This window comes from Schistocerca nitens, chromosome 5, assembly GCF_023898315.1.
Source record: "Schistocerca nitens isolate TAMUIC-IGC-003100 chromosome 5, iqSchNite1.1, whole genome shotgun sequence".
NCBI lineage: Eukaryota > Metazoa > Arthropoda > Insecta > Orthoptera > Acrididae > Schistocerca > Schistocerca nitens.
Window position 1 is genome coordinate 466,119,882 of NC_064618.1, and position 19,097 is coordinate 466,138,978.

At 40.8% G+C, this 19,097-nt stretch overlaps 1 protein-coding gene across 4 annotated transcripts in view; it reads left to right on the forward strand.

The window, feature by feature from the left end:
• Positions 1–576: 576 nt before the first annotated feature.
• LOC126259802 (CREB-regulated transcription coactivator 1-like) overlaps positions 577–19,097 on the forward strand; it is a 382,069-nt gene continuing 363,548 nt past the window's right edge. For 3 of the 4 annotated variants that reach the window (XM_049956826.1, XM_049956829.1, XM_049956827.1), the window contains exons 1-2: positions 577–790; positions 5,716–5,826. In XM_049956826.1, coding sequence (XP_049812783.1) covers positions 677–790; positions 5,716–5,826 — 225 coding nt within the window. In that variant the 5' untranslated portion in view covers positions 577–676. The remainder of the gene's footprint in view (positions 791–5,715; positions 5,827–19,097) is intronic. The other variant, XM_049956830.1, reaches the window with a different exon arrangement.

A 19,097-nucleotide genomic window follows, 5' to 3' on the forward strand; every position in this document is an offset into this window, starting at 1 on the left:
TGGATCATTTTACACGATAAATCGTAATGTTAGGGAACAAGTCATTGGTAGCTGACGGATCACACGAGACACAAAATAGGATTTATTGTATGGCTTTGGTGATTGTGATTTTATTGTCTCCTGATTTAATGTATTTTGTAATAACTAAACGATACACTTTTTATCCTTGTTTTACAAAGTTTATTATTCTGTACGACCTAGGTTTCCGGTTATAAGTCCATTTTCTAGTACGTAACGTATAATATTCCACTATACTTCTATTAGTCAATTCGTAAATACGTTATTACTGTAATACGTTATTACGGTCTGCTATAATTCTTTCACGTCCTATGTGTAAGAACTTAATGTTTCACTGTAGTATGTGATGGGATTAGTGAACTGTGTTGTTTGTTGCTCTAGAGGCTGCTGTTCATCGTGCTGAATACTTCTTGATATCACTGATGTAACTGAATTACAATTATGATTCGATTATTGTGGTCCTGTTGACACTTGCCTACTTTTTTTCGAGATTCGTGTGTTTTGCGAGAGCAAACCATATACATGTAATGATATAGAAGGCGCTGTGATATCACAGATGCAATGCTTTTACCTACCAACAGATGCCACAATATTCACTGTCAATAGTTTTTCATTGGTTATTTTCCTTGTCTTGAAAGTCAAAACTAAAGTGGCCATCATGGCGAATCCAAGAAAGTTTAGTGAGAAGATCGCTTTACACAATCAAAAACAAGCAGAAGAAACGGCCGCTTTCGAGCAGATAATGAAAGAAGTTTCAGATGCGACCAGTAAGGTAGGTAGTACCAGTGGTTGTTGTTGCCTTTATGCATAGCGTCGTTCATAACACCGTCATAATATAAACAACCTGCTGTGTAGACGTACATTACAATTGAATTCTCGGCACTTGTCGTATGAACTCAGTAATAAAAGACGATCGTTGTTATATTATTAATAAATACAACACGAAAACCTTTCCGTGTAGCGAATATCTTATGTGACGTGCCTCAGCCAGAATTGAGACAGTCTTGGTATCACAGCAAGTGACACCTGTGTGATGTGCCTGCGTTAAGAAGCAGTTGATTGTTATAGAAATAAATCTTATTTATTTTTTAACAGAATATTGAAAATTACTGTTTGTTTATTGTTACACACGGGAACATAAATATTTTGCAAGACAGTCGTTAAGGTTCGTGTAAGTTCGTGACATTGAAGGCCCTGATTATGGATTTGAAAAAAGGAAACAGTTCGCGTACAGTTTCGAAATACTCCTATCCGTGACCGTCTGTACGATTTACAGCATGCTATGTCTAAAGTGAACAAAATGCCCGGGAAAATGATGTGGTGTACAAACAAATGATTCGCAGGTCAGATTTATATCTGTAATTTTCATCCATGTTATTAGAAACAACCGCAGTTTGTCAGTTTTGAGTCGTGGGTTGTGTAACTTCGCTGCAGAACGTTCTATTTTCCGCCAGTCATAAGAAATGTTTTCGAGCATTTAAATGTTTGTTTTGATTGTGGCAGGTTCTTATATAGCCAGACTTAGTTTGTAGACGTGCTATTTTGTAAGTTATATTGTTTCAATTGTACTTGCATTTATGAAAGTGATAAGAGATCTAGGTCTGATCTAGAAACGAATTCTCCTAACGTGAAACTATAGTTGACTAATGGTGTTGTAAACAGTTGTCGATTGCAACACAGCTGGGCCATATTTCACAGGTTTAACGCAATTTATTAAACATTAGAATGCATTTTCTTGATGGAAAATATTGGCATTGGAAATTAGAAATACACAGCATATTATGTTCATTGTCAGAAAAAGGCAGCATAGGCCTACATCAATAATCTTCAAATATATATTTTGTGTACACTATTTTGTAGACAGTTTGTGTTATTGGTGCATTCCACTGGTGATTGGGAAAGCATGGAATCGACAATACCTTGGTGCAATCCATATCGTCCTATTGTGTTCTTGGTACTTTGTAGTCTGAAACCAGCTGATGTCATAGTTGTTTGGGTGAAAAGTACTGGAGCACCCTCATCCCCCTCCCCCCTTGCATTTTTCTATATGGTGCAGATGTAAAGATTTGGCTGCGCTGCAAGGCAGTGTTACCACATCCTTTCTTTAGCTTTCACATTCATAGTCTTCACCAACCCACAAACAAACAGTCATGTTTCAACATAATCTAGACCTCTTGTTGTGCTACAGATCAGTCTGTCACCACAGACATCTCACATAATTATTATTCTTACTTACAAAAAATGGAGCATTGTTGCATTGGCTTGATAATTAATTCTTTTTCCAAGTTTACCTAGATTGGTAACTTGGTGTGATGGGCAGGCACAAATAAAGAAATTGTGTGGCATAAATTTTTTGACCTCTTAAGTATTTCTTAAGAAGCTTAAACATGTATGCTACTGTTAGTTTGGTTAATGTTGAATGTTACATTTTCTGATGCATTACAATGTTATGGCAAGAGTTAGAGCCCTCTTTCTTCATAAAACTCGGTAAGACATTGGTGCTAGAAAAATGAGCAGTGTGGTCCAACAGTGAGAACCATTGTGAGAGTACTAAGTTGCCAGTCCGTTTTCTGTTGCAATTTTGAATGGCTGCATGCAAATTATGGCTTTAATGAGATGTAGGCTCAGTTGTGTATCGGAATGTGTGTGGTCTTGGAAAGTCAAAGGCAGTGCAGCACACACAATTGATATGTTATGCAAGTAACCTACACATTTGGAGCCATGTACATACCACTAGTTTAAGTACTATTTAGTGTGTAATAGAGTTGAACATAATGTAATGATGAAACTAATGAAATAGTTTAAGATGTGCATTTGAGCATTTTGCTTAATGTTTGATGACACACCAGGTGTCAGGGTAAGAGCAACATAGTGGCTGCTTCAAATTTTTTCAGGCCTGTGAATTTATTAATTTATAATTGTGTAGATATTTTTGAGGAAATGTGCACTAAATATGGAATGAATGTGTGCTATGACTTGATTTGTGCTGATGTGGAGGAACCAATCAGGAGTCATATATGAAAAGGATGAATATTAAATATGAAGCGAATGTTGCCAAAGATTAATATAGACCTGTGGCTATTCAGCCTATTATTATACAACCTTTCCTTTATATTCACATTATTAGCCACCGCGCAATCAGAATGTCGTCTTCCAACCCATTAGAGACCTCAGGCAATGCTACAGATCGGTTCTGTTACTGCAACCAAGATTCGTGGGGAAAGTGATGGTGAAGAGTGGCACTGCCTTACTTTAATAAGATGTCAGTATTGAGGTCTTGTTGAGATTTTAAATTTTAAGTAAAATTGTGTTAAGTTCATTTTGGCTTTCAAAAATAAGTGCCGTGAGATGTGAGAAGCGTATGACTGAAACAATTAAGTTTAATATAGTGTGATACTTCGCAGATTTGTCTTCATGGTATGTTGTATTTCTTGTTGATGCAAAGAGGTTTCACTCCATAGATTTTCAGTTTCCTCATTAGTGATATAGTTTATTGATAAAGTGAAGAACAAACGCTAGAGTCCCCACTCTGTCTCCTCAACTATGTCACAAGGAGCTCCTACAGGTGGTTTTCCAATGTTACACTGTTCCTTTTGCACCGCATCTTTCAAATGAGAGGCAGTGCATTTCTCAGGGCACACCTGGGATTGTTTATTTTCCAGTAAATGAGTCAATATGGAATACAAAAGTAACTAATTAGTGCAAGGAACACACGTCAATAGAATCTGCGTAAAACACCACATGCTGCATTACACTGCTAGACGGGAAACTAATTCATGATTATTTGTATGACAGGAAAGCCCATTTCCCCAGCGCGCGCACACACACACACTGCTCACTATTCACTTTACCTACAGACCTAGCTGTAGAGTTGGATTTTAGGCCCTTTTCTGCCTGTTTTACTATTTTGTTGAGAGCTACTTAACGATTCAGTGTGGAATATATCTTATATGTAGCAGACATGTATGATGCCTGTGTTTGGCTAGTGTGTGGTACTGGAACGCCTTCCCTCCCGCCCCCCGCTTTCCTGAAATTTGGGCTGTGGTGGCAGACTGATCTGTTGTGTAGCTCAAGGCCTAGGTTAGGTTAAAAGTCAATTATGTGATTAAGAGTTGGCAAAGACAATGAATGAGAAAGCCAAATAAAGGTTATGGTTAGAGGGAGACCAGTAATGTACCCTAATGTTTATATTCATGTCATATTTAAAAGCGTTTTGACATATTTAAACACTGTTCATCATAAAAACTAAAACGGAGAGGTAAATTCAGAAAATGTGTATTAGATAATGGACAAGTCTCCGGTGAGTATGTTGATGCATATTATGTATACGTATCATTCATAAAGTATGAAAAATGCAAGGGGGTTCCAGTGACCATTATGAGAGTTGTTTAGGAACACTAGATTTCAGATGTTTTGAAGTAGGCTGCTGAAGATGTACAATATATTTTTGGTAACATTATCTGCTACTGAAGTTAGCTGATCATTTTTATGTTCTCATACTGACTAGACAAACTAGTGACAAATTGTCCAACTGCTCCCTGAATTTTCTTTAACGACAGTTATACTAGTTTGGTGAAGTTCTCAGATTGATGCAGTGGTCAAACAGAGGTTTAGTAGATGGATTTACTTAGATCACCAGTAGTTAGTAAATTGATTTTGGAGCTTTTCATCTGACGAGTCCTCTGTGCATTAAATTTATTTATATTGAATGTCATATTCTAGTACTTGACCAAATAATAATTTTCTGACAGTTTGACTTTGTTTAATACAAATGTGTCATTTACACATAACACAGATTACAGACTTAATCTAAAATGTCATCCACATAAATCATGAACAGTAATGGTCCTATTCCACTCTTTGAGATACACGGAGTTCTAATTTTGCTTCTGATCTTCCAGTTAAGAATGACAAACTGGATATTGTTTGCTAGGAGGTCTTCAATCCAGTTGTTATATTAACTTAAGTATGTTGTTAAATTAACCTAATTATGTCATGTATTGGAAAATTCGACTCGTTCCACATCATTACGAAATATCGTATTCATGATCCATGGAACTAGTATTAATCTAATCTAATCTAATCTAATCTAATCTACACATTTTCAGATATTCTCCAAGCATATACTTTGTTTACTATATGACGCCGCTATAGTATTCTTAATTGTTTTACAATAAAGATTAGAGATTCTGACATTCTAAATGGCTTTGGTACATGTCTTTGCCCTCCTCAGCAATTTATTCAGTAGGCCCTATATTTTCCCATCAAGTTTGGAGCGATCACCAAGCTCCAAATCTACAGATTTAAATACAATATCCACAAAAGAGATTTCTATTATTGAGATACTTAACTTACTGTGCAACTTGATCTGTGCATTCATAGGCAACATTTTGTTGTTGTCTCTTTCAGAAAACGCCTCTCATTTTAATACATGGATCCACTTCCTACGTAGTAATTGTAAAGGTCAGTGTACAAAATGCCATTGCCAGTGACATACTTTGTATTAAGTTCCTGCCTTCCATGGGACTTAAATACACAACAATGACCACAGTTTTTCATTTCCAGTAATTTAACAGTAATAAGCTATTTACATAAATTCTGTATCTGCAATATGTGTGTGGAGAGCATACTGTGCCAGATGGTTACCAGAGTTACAGTAATCATGACTGGTAGCTGTATCATATTCTTATGTTCTAGGTGAATGCTCTTCCTAAGCAGCATCTTCTCATTAATCAATCTCGAGAATGCTTCCTTGGGGGCTCTTTGCCCAATGTCAACCACATAGGAAGTGATTCAGTAGATTTGAAGGTAGGGGTTAGAAGTATGCTGTTGCTTCATTGTAGTTTTTGTGTTCTCCCATTTGGGAATAGTTCCTTTGCAACATTTTGTGGCTTCCACATTAACAGTTATTCTCCTGGCACTAATGTAAAATATAGCTGAATTCCTTATGCTTGCTTTATGTTAGTGTAGATGAGAATAAAAATAGTCTAAATCAATTTGAGTAGGAGTCCCTTCTTCCTGCAAGTTTTCTTTGCATTTCATCCTGACTTTAACAGCTGCTTTCTTTGGTCATTGAAAATAATGTTTGGAGTGCCTTAGTTAATTTCTTCAAATCAGTACTTATTGGTGCTGTGTGTGTAATGCTTATAGCAGCAGTAATGTTTCATTTTATACCACAGACACATTTTGACGTAAATAAAAATTGACAAAAGAATATAATTCTGTGCATGACTAAAGTGATTGGATTGTTTGACAGACCAGTTAATAACTCTGTTCAGCATATTTCAAGCCTTTGGAATGTAGCTAATTTTTGTTTCCTCTGATAGTCAAGAAAAAAAGGAGATTTAAATACAAATTTGACATCAACCGTGGAACTTCATGTACATTGATGAATGTGAGTAATAATATCACTAGGTTTGTCATTTATCATTAAATTGGAAAATGTGGTGAGGAGGCAGAGAACAGAGGCAACTACATCAGAGTCTAATGGTTATTACGGGGGGGGGGGGGGGGGGACAGAGAGAGACCAATCAGTATTGTAATAATGCAAGCAATCAAAGGAAACAGGAAGAGCAAGCTAAGCACAAAGAAACATTTGCAAAACTTTACACAATATTTTCTGACAAAATTATATACAAAGACAGAGGATTTAAAAGTCAGTAGAAAGATGAAGGAGATGGTTGACTGAAGATGGATAGAACAGGTGATAAAACATTTTTGGACATTCAACGCAGAATGCCAGTGCTGCATTTGAGAGAGGAAGAAAAGTGGTGCCAGAATGTAAAGAGGATAAATTAATACTCTGACTGTGTGAATCTTAAAGTACATTTGTTTTTCTAACTTCATAATTTTCTGGATTCAATGTGTTCATCTCTGTCTTCGTCTTTAGCAGTTATCTCTCTGCCGTGCCAGAAAAACAAACTGTAGAAAGTAAAATTCATTTGGAAACAAATTAAATTGAGACTTGTAATCATTTTTGACTGGCAGTAACAGACAATTTACTCCATGTTAATGCTAGTCTACTATATATCTCTAGTAATCGGATGGGTGTTCTTGTGCCAGATGCCGTAAATTTGTTATTGGGGGCTAGTTTGAGTGTTACTGTGAAAGTTTTTTTGAAAGTACTGCAGCTGCTCTTATCCAGTCTCTCAAATTACTTAGTGAGTGTTCCACAGTATGTTTTATTGAGAAGATTTCTCTACAATAACATTGTAGGAATAGAGCTTAAAGGCATGGAGCCTGCACTTCAGTGATTGTAACTAAAATATTTTAAGCGTCTGGAAATATTAGACCACTTTAAGAACTGCTTGTATTTGGGTAGCCATGTAGCAGGCATGATGTAATGATGGATCTAGATCCCAAGCACACGCACCATTTACTCCCGTTTGTTGAATTTTTTTTGTTTTAATGATATGTCCACTAACAGCAAATGAGTGCCTACTATTCTTTTGTGAAAGTTCCTGCTACCTTCCCTGCATAAGCACCTCTTGGAAAGATGCAGGTACAGTTCTTTGATTTTGTTGCTTAATGAAAGACGTACAGTCACGTTTAATCATAAACTGATTTTGAATTGCTGGAATTAAACATATTAAACAGCCTTTCACAGAAATAGAAATGCTGTAGTGCATAAGTGTTAGTGAAGTGGTGCAGTGGTTAAGAAGCTGGTTTATTTTTAGAAGGAATGGAATTCAAATCTCTTCCAAAATTATTCTTGCAACTGGCTACGGATGCTTCCTTCTGTTCTTCCTATCTCCATTCTCTTTCATCGGAAGAAGCACTCCATCTCCAACATTGGCACTGATGAGACACCACAATTAGACACTGGGATCATACGGAAGAGGCTTCAGTACAGGCTCCCATGAGATGTCTTGATTGTTTCTTGGTTTTCTTGGGTAATATTGAATGCTGGCATGATTCATAAATAAAGCGATATCTGAGAGAGATGCTTTCTTTGGCTACTTTGTGTTATGATCAACTTCTTTTCAGATATTTTTTGATTTCTTACTTCATCACTCCAGCATAAAAGTAGAACTGTGGAAGTGGAAGATTTCCCATACACAGTCGCATGAGATAACAAATCAAATGCATACACTTTGAAATCCTAAAACAGCACTTGAGGCCTTGTACTACCTGTAACCGCCACTATTACTGAAATGTGGTAGCTGTTGATTAAACTGTGTGGTGCTGTTAGGTTTCTGCCGTGGAGGTGTTTTTATTGACTAGGCCCAATAATTATTAAAACTTAGTGTGATCCTCACACATAGAGCAGCAGCACATAAAATACAAGAAATATCCTGAAGTGCCAAAGAAACTGGTATAGGCATACATATTCAAATACAGGGATATGTAAATAGGCAGAATACTGCATTGCAGTCGGCAACACCTATATAAGACAAGTGTCTGGCACAGTTGTTAGGATTGGTTACTGCTGCTGCAATGCCAGGTTATCAAGATCTGTGTGAGTTTGATTGTGGTGTTATAGTCGGCAATTCGGTGATAGGACACAGCCTCTTTGAGGTAGTGAGGAAGTGGAGATTTTCCCCTACGACCATTTCACAAGTGTCCCATGAATATCAGGAATCCGGTAAAACATCAAATCTCCGACATCGCTGCAGCCGAAAAAAGATCCTGCAAGAACGGGACCAACGATGACTGAAGAGAATCTTTCAGTGTGACAGAAGTGTGCAACCCTCCTGCAAACTGCTGCAGATTTTAATGCTGGGCCATCAACAAATGTCAGCATGTGAACCATTCAATGGAACATTGTTGATATGGGCTTTCGTGTACCCTTGATGACTACATTACACAAAGCTTTACACCTCGCCTGGGCCCATCAATATCTACATTGGTCTGTTGATGATTGGAACCATGTTGCCTGGTTGGATGGATCTCATTTCAAATTGTATTTAGTGGATGGACGTATACGGTTATGGAGACAACCTCATGAATCCATGGATCCTGCATGTCAGCAGGGGACTGTTCAAGCTGGTGGATGCTCTGTAATGGTATGCAGTGTGTAGAGTTTGTGAGATACGGGACCCCTGATATGATAAGACTCTGACAGGTGACGTAGACATAAGCATCCAGTCTGATCACCTGCATCCATTCATGTACATTGTGCATTCTGATGGACTTCAGCAATTCCAGCAGGACTGTGTGACACCCCACACGTCCAGAATTGCTACAGAGTGGCTCCAGGAACACTCTTCTGAGTTTAAACACTTCTGCTGGTCACCAAAATCCCCAGACATGAACATTGTTGATCATATCTGGGATGCCTTGCAATGTGCTGTTCAGAAGAGATCTCTACCCCCTTGTACTCTTACACAGCATGCAGAATGCATGGTGTCAGTTCCCTCTAGCATTACTGACATTAGTTGAGTCCATGCAACGTTGTGTTGCGGCACTTCCACTTGCTCGCGGGGCTCTACATGATATTAGGCAGGTGTACCAGTTTCTTTGGCTCTTCATTATATAAATACACACAATTTTCTTTTGTTAATAGCTCAGTAGCTGCAAAATGCCTCTGTCTTGTGGGTGTAATTGCCTTAACGGCTTTTTTTCACTTTGTTCCTTTCTTTCGAACTACACTACAGTTACTAAAGGACTTTCGTTTCCTAGATATTCATAGAGTATCACAAGGCCATTTAAAATTTTTCATTTGTTGTTTGTTATATCAATCAGATTAAATTCACCTTTGGTTTTAGGCATTGAAGAGAACATTATTTTTCTGAGAGTTTAGATCTGTGGCTTAGTGGCATACCTACCAGAGTGCCACCTGTGTCTACCATTTAGTAAGGAATGCTCACAGCCAGAAGCCTCAGTGTCGGGCACACATGTGAAGCAAGCAGGGAACCATGCCATGGAGAGGCACTCGTCCTTCCTACAGGCAACTGAATGAGTTTAAAAGGGGTGAAATTGTGGCCTTCTGAGTGGCGGGATAGTTGTTTCGGAGAAATGCCACGCGAGTTGGATGTGCTGTATCAGTTGAGCAACAGTGCTAGTATCAGTGGGCCATGTGAACATTTTCACCTGTAGATGATGATCTGGACATCCATGCAACACAGATGCCCGCCAGGATCACTGTATTGTAAGGGCAGGAGTGGCAGATCGTACAGTTACCAGGCATGTCAATACAGACTGATGTCAACAGTTCATAGGCACTGGGAATGTGGGCATGCACACATCTAACCCATCTTCTACTTGTGCCTCAGCATCGACATGCACGGCTTAACTGGTGCCGTCAGAGGACCACTTGGAATATGGAATGACACACAGTGTCCTTCAGCAATGAAAGCAGATTCTGCCTACATCGAAGTGATTGTTGTTTGTGTGTACAACATAGACGTGGTAGTGCTCTCTTGTATTCATCCAAGACACTGGCCCCATTCCTGGCCTTATGGCCTCGGGTGCATTGAGCTAAAACTGTCGTTCACCTTTGATGTTTCTGGAGGGAACACAAACCAGCATGCAGTACACGCAGAATGTTGTTAGACCCATCCCTTTAGTGTTCTTATGACAGGAAGATGATGTATTGTATCAACAGGATAGCGTTTGCCCACACACTGAGCATGCAACTCAATGTGTTGTGCAAGATATGCAACAACTTCCCTTGCCAGCATGATCTTTGGACTTGTCTCCACTTTAGCACGTGTGGGATACAAAGGGCTCGGATGTGACTCGTGAGACTAGTCAGGGAATTCCTCTTACAGAACTATGTGAATAGGTCAAGAAGGTGTGGCGTAATGTGTCCCAAGACATTATTTGCCATCTTAGTGATCAAGTGGATGCCGGAGTCAGCACCTTGATTACTGCCATAGAAGTTACACCACGTATTAATGTGGGCGTTTCAGAATGAGTGGGTTTTTGTGACAGTTGCAATGAAAAGGTATAGGCTCCGCACTAGGAAGAACCATGCGTTTCCGTTTATATGAAAGATAAAAGTTTTTGCAACAAACCGTAGCTTGTATTAGCTCTGTTTTGTGTATGGCTAGTTGCTTCTCCTAATCATTTGTGGCATGCAATTGAAATTAGTACAGTCTCTGTCATGTAGTCCATTTTATTTTGTTGCTGGTCAGGTAATCTATGTTACCTATGTTCTGACTGGGCTGTAGTAAATGCTCTCCCTCTTCTATATATACATACACAGAAAACACTATTTGCCATATGTGCTGTAGGGGTTGCGTGTTGTGTGATTCCAATTTTCAGTGTTCACATTGAAGGTGACATTTTTTACCATTTTTTTATACCTCAGTTGATTTTTTTGTCTTCTTCCTTTTTGTGATTTGTCAGCTTGTTAAACTTCATCTTCCCTGTATTAGATATCTATCTAATCATCAAGATTTTGGATCCTTTAGTTTTGCCACTGAAGATATGGTTCCTCTGAACAACCTGTGGGTGATTTCCTTCCCCATTCTGGTTCAGTCAGAGCTCCATTTGTAATGTCTTCAATACCAATGAGATATTAAACTCTAATGTTTCTTCCCATTCTGAACAGCAGCTAAGGAAATGTTCAGCTATTCTCTTAGCTGCTCCAATCTACTATGTACAACGTTCCCGTTACTGAGAGAACAGTTTTAAGCAGTTAAACATTAACACTTGACTTAATTAATTTTACTTTTTATCCAAATATCTTTTGCTGCTGGTGGAATTGTTGATCTAATCTTTTACGTTATAATTCCAGTATCAAGAGGAACTTTTTGCATGAAATGTATTGATTATGCAGTTATAGATGTTGTCAAGGTTGCTTGGTTACTACTATATATTTGCCTTAGGTTAAGACAACAGTACACTCAGGGGGCTCACGGTTCTTCCGTGAATTCGTGCGTGGCGCACGCAGGGTTCCGAGCTGTTGCAGCCCATTCTTCCTTTCTGGGCTGCATTTCCTTCCTTCACCTCTTCCTTCTCTGCCCTAGCCCCACTAGGTCACCAGCACATGTAGCCAGTCCTTATGGTGGGGCTGTCATGTACCCATGTGGCTGAGCCCCCTGACAACACAGGGATACCTGAACTGTTGCCTCCCTATGTATGACAAGGAGTGGTTGCTTTTCATCCTAGAGCATTGGAAATTCCAGGAAAAGCCGCCGTGTCAGATTGCTCTTGCTGTGGCTGGATGGTGCCCATGGTGATAGCCCCTGATTGGTGTGGGTGGTATCAGGGCTGGTGCTTGACGTGGGAAGCATATAAAGTTGCAAAAATTTGGCCGTTTTCACGCGGCCATCTCTCTGAATGGTACCGTACCATTGAATGATGCTTCGTATGACCCTGCAGCCTGCCCTTCGCTGGCTACATCATGGGAGGAGGGCCAGGCTCGTCGTCTTGGGGTGAAACACATTCCCCGCTAGCTGGTCTGTATTAGGACAAATGGGAACACATTCACTGCCACAAAGCCAATGTTTTTTTGTGGAGAATATCAAGGACAAGTTTGTCAAAGTGGAGTCCATCAGTAAGATACGGTTGGGCTCCCCATTGACCAAAGCTGCTTCTGCAGCTCTGTGTGCTTGTGATTTTCTTGGCAATGTTCCATTGTCTATTAACTCTCAAGAGTGTGTGAATATGGTCCAGGGAGTAATTTTTCATAGAGACATCATCCTTTGAACTGACGAGGAACTCTTGACGAATCTGGGGCCAAGCGGCATTCATTTTGTTAGACACATATAGAAGGGCCATAAAGACAACTGCTGCAATACTGGTGCCTTTATTGTGGCTTTCTAGGGTGATATCCTCCCAGAGAATGTGTAACCAAAGTGATGTGAAGCCATACCTCACGTTACCCATGAGGTGCTTTTGGTGCTTCTGTTTTGGGCATATGTCTCCTTGTTATAAGGTGGACATTCTGTATGGTGACTATGGGGACCCACTGTGTGAGGGAAACCCCTGTGTTCTGTCATCTTTGTGTGTAAATTGTTATGACCACCCTCTCCAGATTGTCCATCTTTCAAAAAGAAGAGACGACCCAAGAGTAGAAGTCTCTGGATCGCCTATCTAATATTGAGATTCATCAAAAATATGACTGACTCCACCCATTGTTGATGTCTTCTACTTTTGCCACTGCTATATCCTTTCCCCCCTCCACCTTTTCCTTACCCCGGTCCCATATCCCTTTCCTCTCGCCCTCCCCTGTGGTTCCTGCTTGCCTTTTTCCCAAACCGGCAGCTCCCATCCATTCCCTTCGAGGAACTCGTCGTCGACCTCCTACTCCTCCTCCTTGGGCAGAGAAGAAATCCTGTGTCCAATCTGGACATTGCTGCCACCTGTTTTCTTACTGATAACACCTCCTCCCTCCCTGTGAGGGAGAAGCAGGTCAATTCTAAAGAGAAGGCATCCCCGGGCTTCACCCCCTCCTTCTCACAACTCACCTCAACTTCTTTATACCTAACTTGGGCTCTTGCCACACAATAATCCAGTGAAATTGCAATGGATGTTACCGTTACATACCGGAAATTCAACAACTTATTCGGCATTCTGCCCCTTCAAGAAATGCCCTTCCTTGATTGACCCCTCTCAAAAGTTTTGTGGTAATTAGGCATTCTGTCGAAACCTTGCCTGCCCTGAAGTAGTATCTGGAGGGGTCTTTAATTCGAACCAATGTCATCAGTGACTGGATCCCACTTCATACCAACATGGAAGAAACAGCAGTACGATTGCAGACGACCCCAGCAATCACCATTTAGAATGTCTACCTCTCCCGGTAGGCCAATTCCTTATGTTGTACTGACCACCTTAACAGCAACTCCCACCCCCATATCTCCTCCTTGGGGACTTTAATGCATGCCACTTCAATGAGTAGGGGTCTTCTAATTGACCAACTTATTACAGACTGATGGGTGTCTCCTCATTGATGGTTCCCCTACCCTCTTCAGTGCTGCTCATGGCACCTTTTCTGCTGTTGATTTCATGATCTCCCCTGCTCTTGTTAGTTTCACTACACTGGTCACCTTTGTGACAGTGACAACTTTTTGGCGATTCTATTGTTCCTTTGCCGCCACCCGGCATATAGGCCCCTTATTAAGGATCATATTAAGCAGAGTAAAAAGAAATGCTGGGAGTGCTATGTTCCCTTCCTGGGGACTTATGCCTCTTCATCCCAGGTTTGGTCCAAGCTCTGTAGCCTTCTGGGGTGCCAGCAACAATTAGCTGTCGAGGGTCTTATTCTGCAGGGTGCTCTACCTACTGATCCACTCGTCCTTGCAGCACACCTCATGACACTTTGCAACAGCATTGTTATCCGCTCCCTACCCTGCTACCTTTATCTGGCAGAAATGATGATTTGAGGAAACCCCCCCCTCTGTTTCAACCCTTGCCAAGCTTAAGCCTATAATGAACACTGAATGGGAATTCTTTCAGTCTCTTACCTCTTCACATGACTTGACCCCAGGCATGGATTCCATCTACAACCAGATGATCCAACACTTGGACGTTACCTAGAGGCAACATGTACTCAGGGTCTTTAACTGCATTTGGCTCGCAATGGCGAGACAGAATAGTTATCCCTGTACTTAAGCCATGGAAGAACCCAGCGTCTCTCAAAAGCTACCACACAATTATCCCGATGAATATACTTCGTAAACTGCTTGGGAGGGTGGTTAGCTTCAGATTATGTTGGGTACTCGAATCTCGGGACCTTTTGTCCTGATGTCAGTGTAGCTGCTGGGAAGAACGATCTACAACTGACTATTTACTCAGGTGGGAAACAGCAATCAGACAGGATTTTACTAAACGCTGATACCTTGTTGTGGTCTTCTTTGAACTACGTAAGGCATATGACACAGTTTGGCACGGTAACAGTTACCCCATTGACTGGAGCTTTTGCGCACCCCCCCCCCCCCCTCCCGTCCTCTCCCCGCCCCCTTCAAATTTTTATCCGCCAGTTTTTATCACACCGGTGCTTCCAAGTTAGAGTTGGCATTTCACTCAGCATCCCTTGGATCCAGGAGAAAGGTATCTCATGGGGTTCTGTGTTAAGTGTCACACTGTTCCTCGTCGCCACCAGTGAGCTTGTACCCTCTGTTGGGCCTCTGGTTAACCTGTCATTTTATGTCGACAATTTTGCATCTGGTGCAGCTTTCACCCGGTAGCATATGCTGAATGCAGCTCAAATGTTCCATCTGACAGTCCACTGCCTGGGCCCTTACCCATGGCTTCCAGTTTTCTCCCTCCAAAATGCGAGTTATTCATTTTTGCTGTTGACCCACAGTACACCCCGGTTCATTTAGGCAACCAGCACGTAGAGGCTGTAGCACAGGCCCGTTTCTTGGGCCTTATTTTTGATAAAAAGCTGGCAATGCTACCCCATATTTGCTACATGAAGACTACCTGCATGCGGAAGCTTAATGCTCTCCGCCTCCTGACCCACACATCATGGGATTCAGACTGTGCTACTCTTGTCCATTTGTCCATCTTTACCATGTTCTGGTGTCAAGACTAGATTATGGTTGTCACTCTCACGACTCAGCGGCTCCTTCCACTCTGAAACTACTTAACTTATTTATCATTATGGAGTGCGTCTGGCTATCAGTGCCTTTCGCTCTAGTCTCATCGACAGTCTCCCCAAAGAACTGGGTATTCCCCCTCCACAAATATGACAGAGCCAACTCCTGGTTTCTTACACAGTTGCCATTCGGCAATTCCTTGACCATCCTGTATACCCCATCCTCTTCGCAAATGAGGGATGTCTTCCTCCTGGCACCCGCCCTTGGGTGGGATTGCTGGTTGGAAGGTCTCTCACTTCCCTTGTCAGGATCTTCATCTCCACTACTGGAATGTGCCCCTTGTATTTCCTCTGCATCCTCCGCAGATTGTGCCCACACCGTGGATTATAACTGACCTATTCCAGGGTCTTAAGGTCTCTGTTGCCCCTATGATATAACAGTGTCTTGTACATTCCACCCTTGAAGAGTTCCAGGGTGCTACCATCTTCTACACTGATGATGGTTCTAAAATAATAGATAAGACGGGATATCTGTTTACATCTCCTACTGGCATGGGGCACCATTTACTGCCAGAATCATGTTGTGTGTTCACAGCAGAGATGCTAGCCATTAACAGTGCCTTCCACTTTGTTACTCAGATGTCCTTCCACAGTTTTTTCATATGTATTGACTCAATGAGTAGTCTGCAGGCTATATACCAATGCTACTCTCGTCACCCTTTGGTCTCTTCTATCCCTGACCTCATCTCTGCCCTTGGCTGTGCAACGTGCTCTGTTGTCTTTCTCTGGGTCCGAAGTAGTGTTAGCATCCCAGGGATTGAACTGGCTGATTGTTTGGCTAGCGAAGCAGATACTTAACCCTATTCCCTTTCATGATTCCAGGTGCCGATATGTGGATACACATCAAATCGCTCTTTATCAAAAAGTGGAATGACATCAGGTGCACTACTGCTCTCAGTAATAGTCTCCTTACAATCAATGAGACTACCACAGTTTGGTGTTCTTCTTTCCTCTCCTCTCGGATGGAGTCCACTATTTTATGCCATCTGTGTATTGGTCATGCTAGGCTCACCCATTGTTTTCTCTTGTGTAATGAGCCATCCCTGCAATGTGGCTGTGGAGCCAGATTGACAGTATCCCATATATTGGTGGAATGTCCCCTTCTTTTGGTCCTTATACAAGGTATAGCTTTCTAGATCCCTTATCTTTAAGATTAGCAGACGATTCATGGGTGGTTGAACTGGTCCTCAGTTTCCTCTGTTAAAGTAGTTTTTATTTCCATTATAAGGTTTTACTTTACTCGTGGAGCAGAGATAGGGTGGTTGTGGTTTGGGCCTCAGTTCGCGTTTCCGTATAATGCATCAAGAACATCAAAATAGTCTTTGGATGTATGCAGACTGAAGCAATTAATGAAAATCTGTGCCAAGGCTGAGATTCGAACCCATATCGCATATACACTAGGCAGATGCGCTAACCACTGTGCCGAGCTGGCACAGTGGATTTGCACAACTGCATGGACTTTCCTAGCATGCCTCCCTCCTCAGTCCATGCAGTTGTGCAAAGCCTCTGTGACAGGGTGGCATAGTGGTTAGTGCATCTGCCATGTTAGCTGGAGACCGGTCTTCAAATCCCAAACTCGGTATAAATTTTTATTTGTCATTTCCGTCTGTGTGTATACATGATCGAAGTCTAAGACTTGAAAATATGTCTGGAATCATATATTTTCATTTCATTAAAATATTATTGATCCGAATGTCTCATTATGAAAGTGATGATAGATAAATGAACATTTAACTCTCTGACCTACAAGAGTGATGCCAGCCAATATTGCAGATATATTTGGTAACTTATAAAGCCTATGCATCACTCAGATTACGATTTTTCAATGTGGAGCTGTTGCTGTGCATTTTTAAACATTGTCATACACGAAGTATAGAAAATAATTCAAACTTTGCACACTTTTAGCAACAGCTATTGGTCAGCTAACATCAAGAGACATGGTGTTAAAAGAAAGGAAGAGGGATACAGCATTGCAATAAAAGTTTTTTCAGTACATGGCTCATCCAGTTTTTTGCTGTCAAAAATGTCCCACCTACTATGAATATAGATTAGAAACAAAAGATAATAAACTGTGTGTGCATATTGATGAAAACCTAACAAACCAAGCAGTATGGTGATACATGTCGGCAAACAGCAACCAATTGTAACTCAGTGTTGTAGAAGATGGCTTGTAACTTTGTATCTGTTCCTGCAACCAGAAAAGATTTGTTTTGACAGTCACATCTTCTTCAAATTTGCACAATAGGGTGGTTGAATATGAGGTACCTTACAGCATTCGTGAGTCTATTGGAGCTGGAAGTTAGGATTGAGCACCAGGTTTATTTTGGCATAATCTTTGCCTTTGTATTTGGTGGTATCTTGCTACCTGCATACCACTACTCTGAGTGTTGATTTAAAAATGTTTGAAAGATATGTAGCTGTTAATTCCAGGTGTCCCCTTACTCCATCATACACTGCTGGTTGTCTGCTGTTTCATTTTCAGGTATGCCACAGTGTTTTTACCCAGCATGGTAATTTCCTGATACTATTTGTGATCTGTCTCATCAGATTCATGATGTCATATGCTGTTGGATGGTTGGATCTTCTTCTGTGCAGATGTCTTAGTAGTTCCACCACTGATTTGGAATGAAAAAGGACAATAGAACTCAGAATCCAAGTGCTGCCCACTGTATTGAAGGGCTTGAAAAATAGCCTAAAGCTCAGTTGTCATAATTGTGAGTTCCCTAGGGAGCTTGAATTTCATTCCAGTGTGACAGCTGGTATCCCATTAAGCACAACCACATCCATCATTATTCTTTGAAACATTGGTGTAGATGAATCTGATATTGTTGTCTGGAGAGGCTCTCCATCAAAATGCAATTACGAGTGTTACCACAACTAATCCTCACTTTGTCAAAGAGTTTTCATTCCACAAATGAAAGTAATTAGAATTACATGTGGAGTTCACACATGAATACCTTCAAGGTGTCTATTTAAATTTTTAGGTATATTAATGACAGCCTTGCAGTGCATTTATTCTCATGAAATTAATTATTGACAATACATTCCTGTTTGAGAGTAATAGAGATATTCACCAACACAAGAATAGAGTAAAAACTGCACTTTCCTCTAATGAATCTAACTTTGACGTAGAAAAGAGGGCAATACTGTTGATAATCTGCATATTCAAATAAAATGCCTGACTATAGCCAAAAATGTTTTACTGACTGTGGAACTAAGTAAAATATTATGATGAAAGAGTGCTTCAAGGAGACATATCCTGCACTCCACCTGAATGAGATGAGCAGTGAGAGTCCACAGCTCGTGGTCTCGCAGTCACATTCTCACTTCCTGAGCATGGGGTCCTGGGTTCGATTCCCAGCGGGGTCAGGGATTTTCATCTGCCTCGAGATGACTAGGTGTTTGTGTGGCGAGATTGGACTGAGCAAAGGTTGGGAATTTGTGCGGGCGCTGGTAACCATGCAGTTGAGCACCCCACAAACCAATCATCAGCATCAGAGAAGTGGTAAGACATAGTACTGAAGGATGAGGGCTTAGATCCCCATAGAGTCTTCCTGAGTTATGTTTTTCTTGATTCTTTAAATTGCTT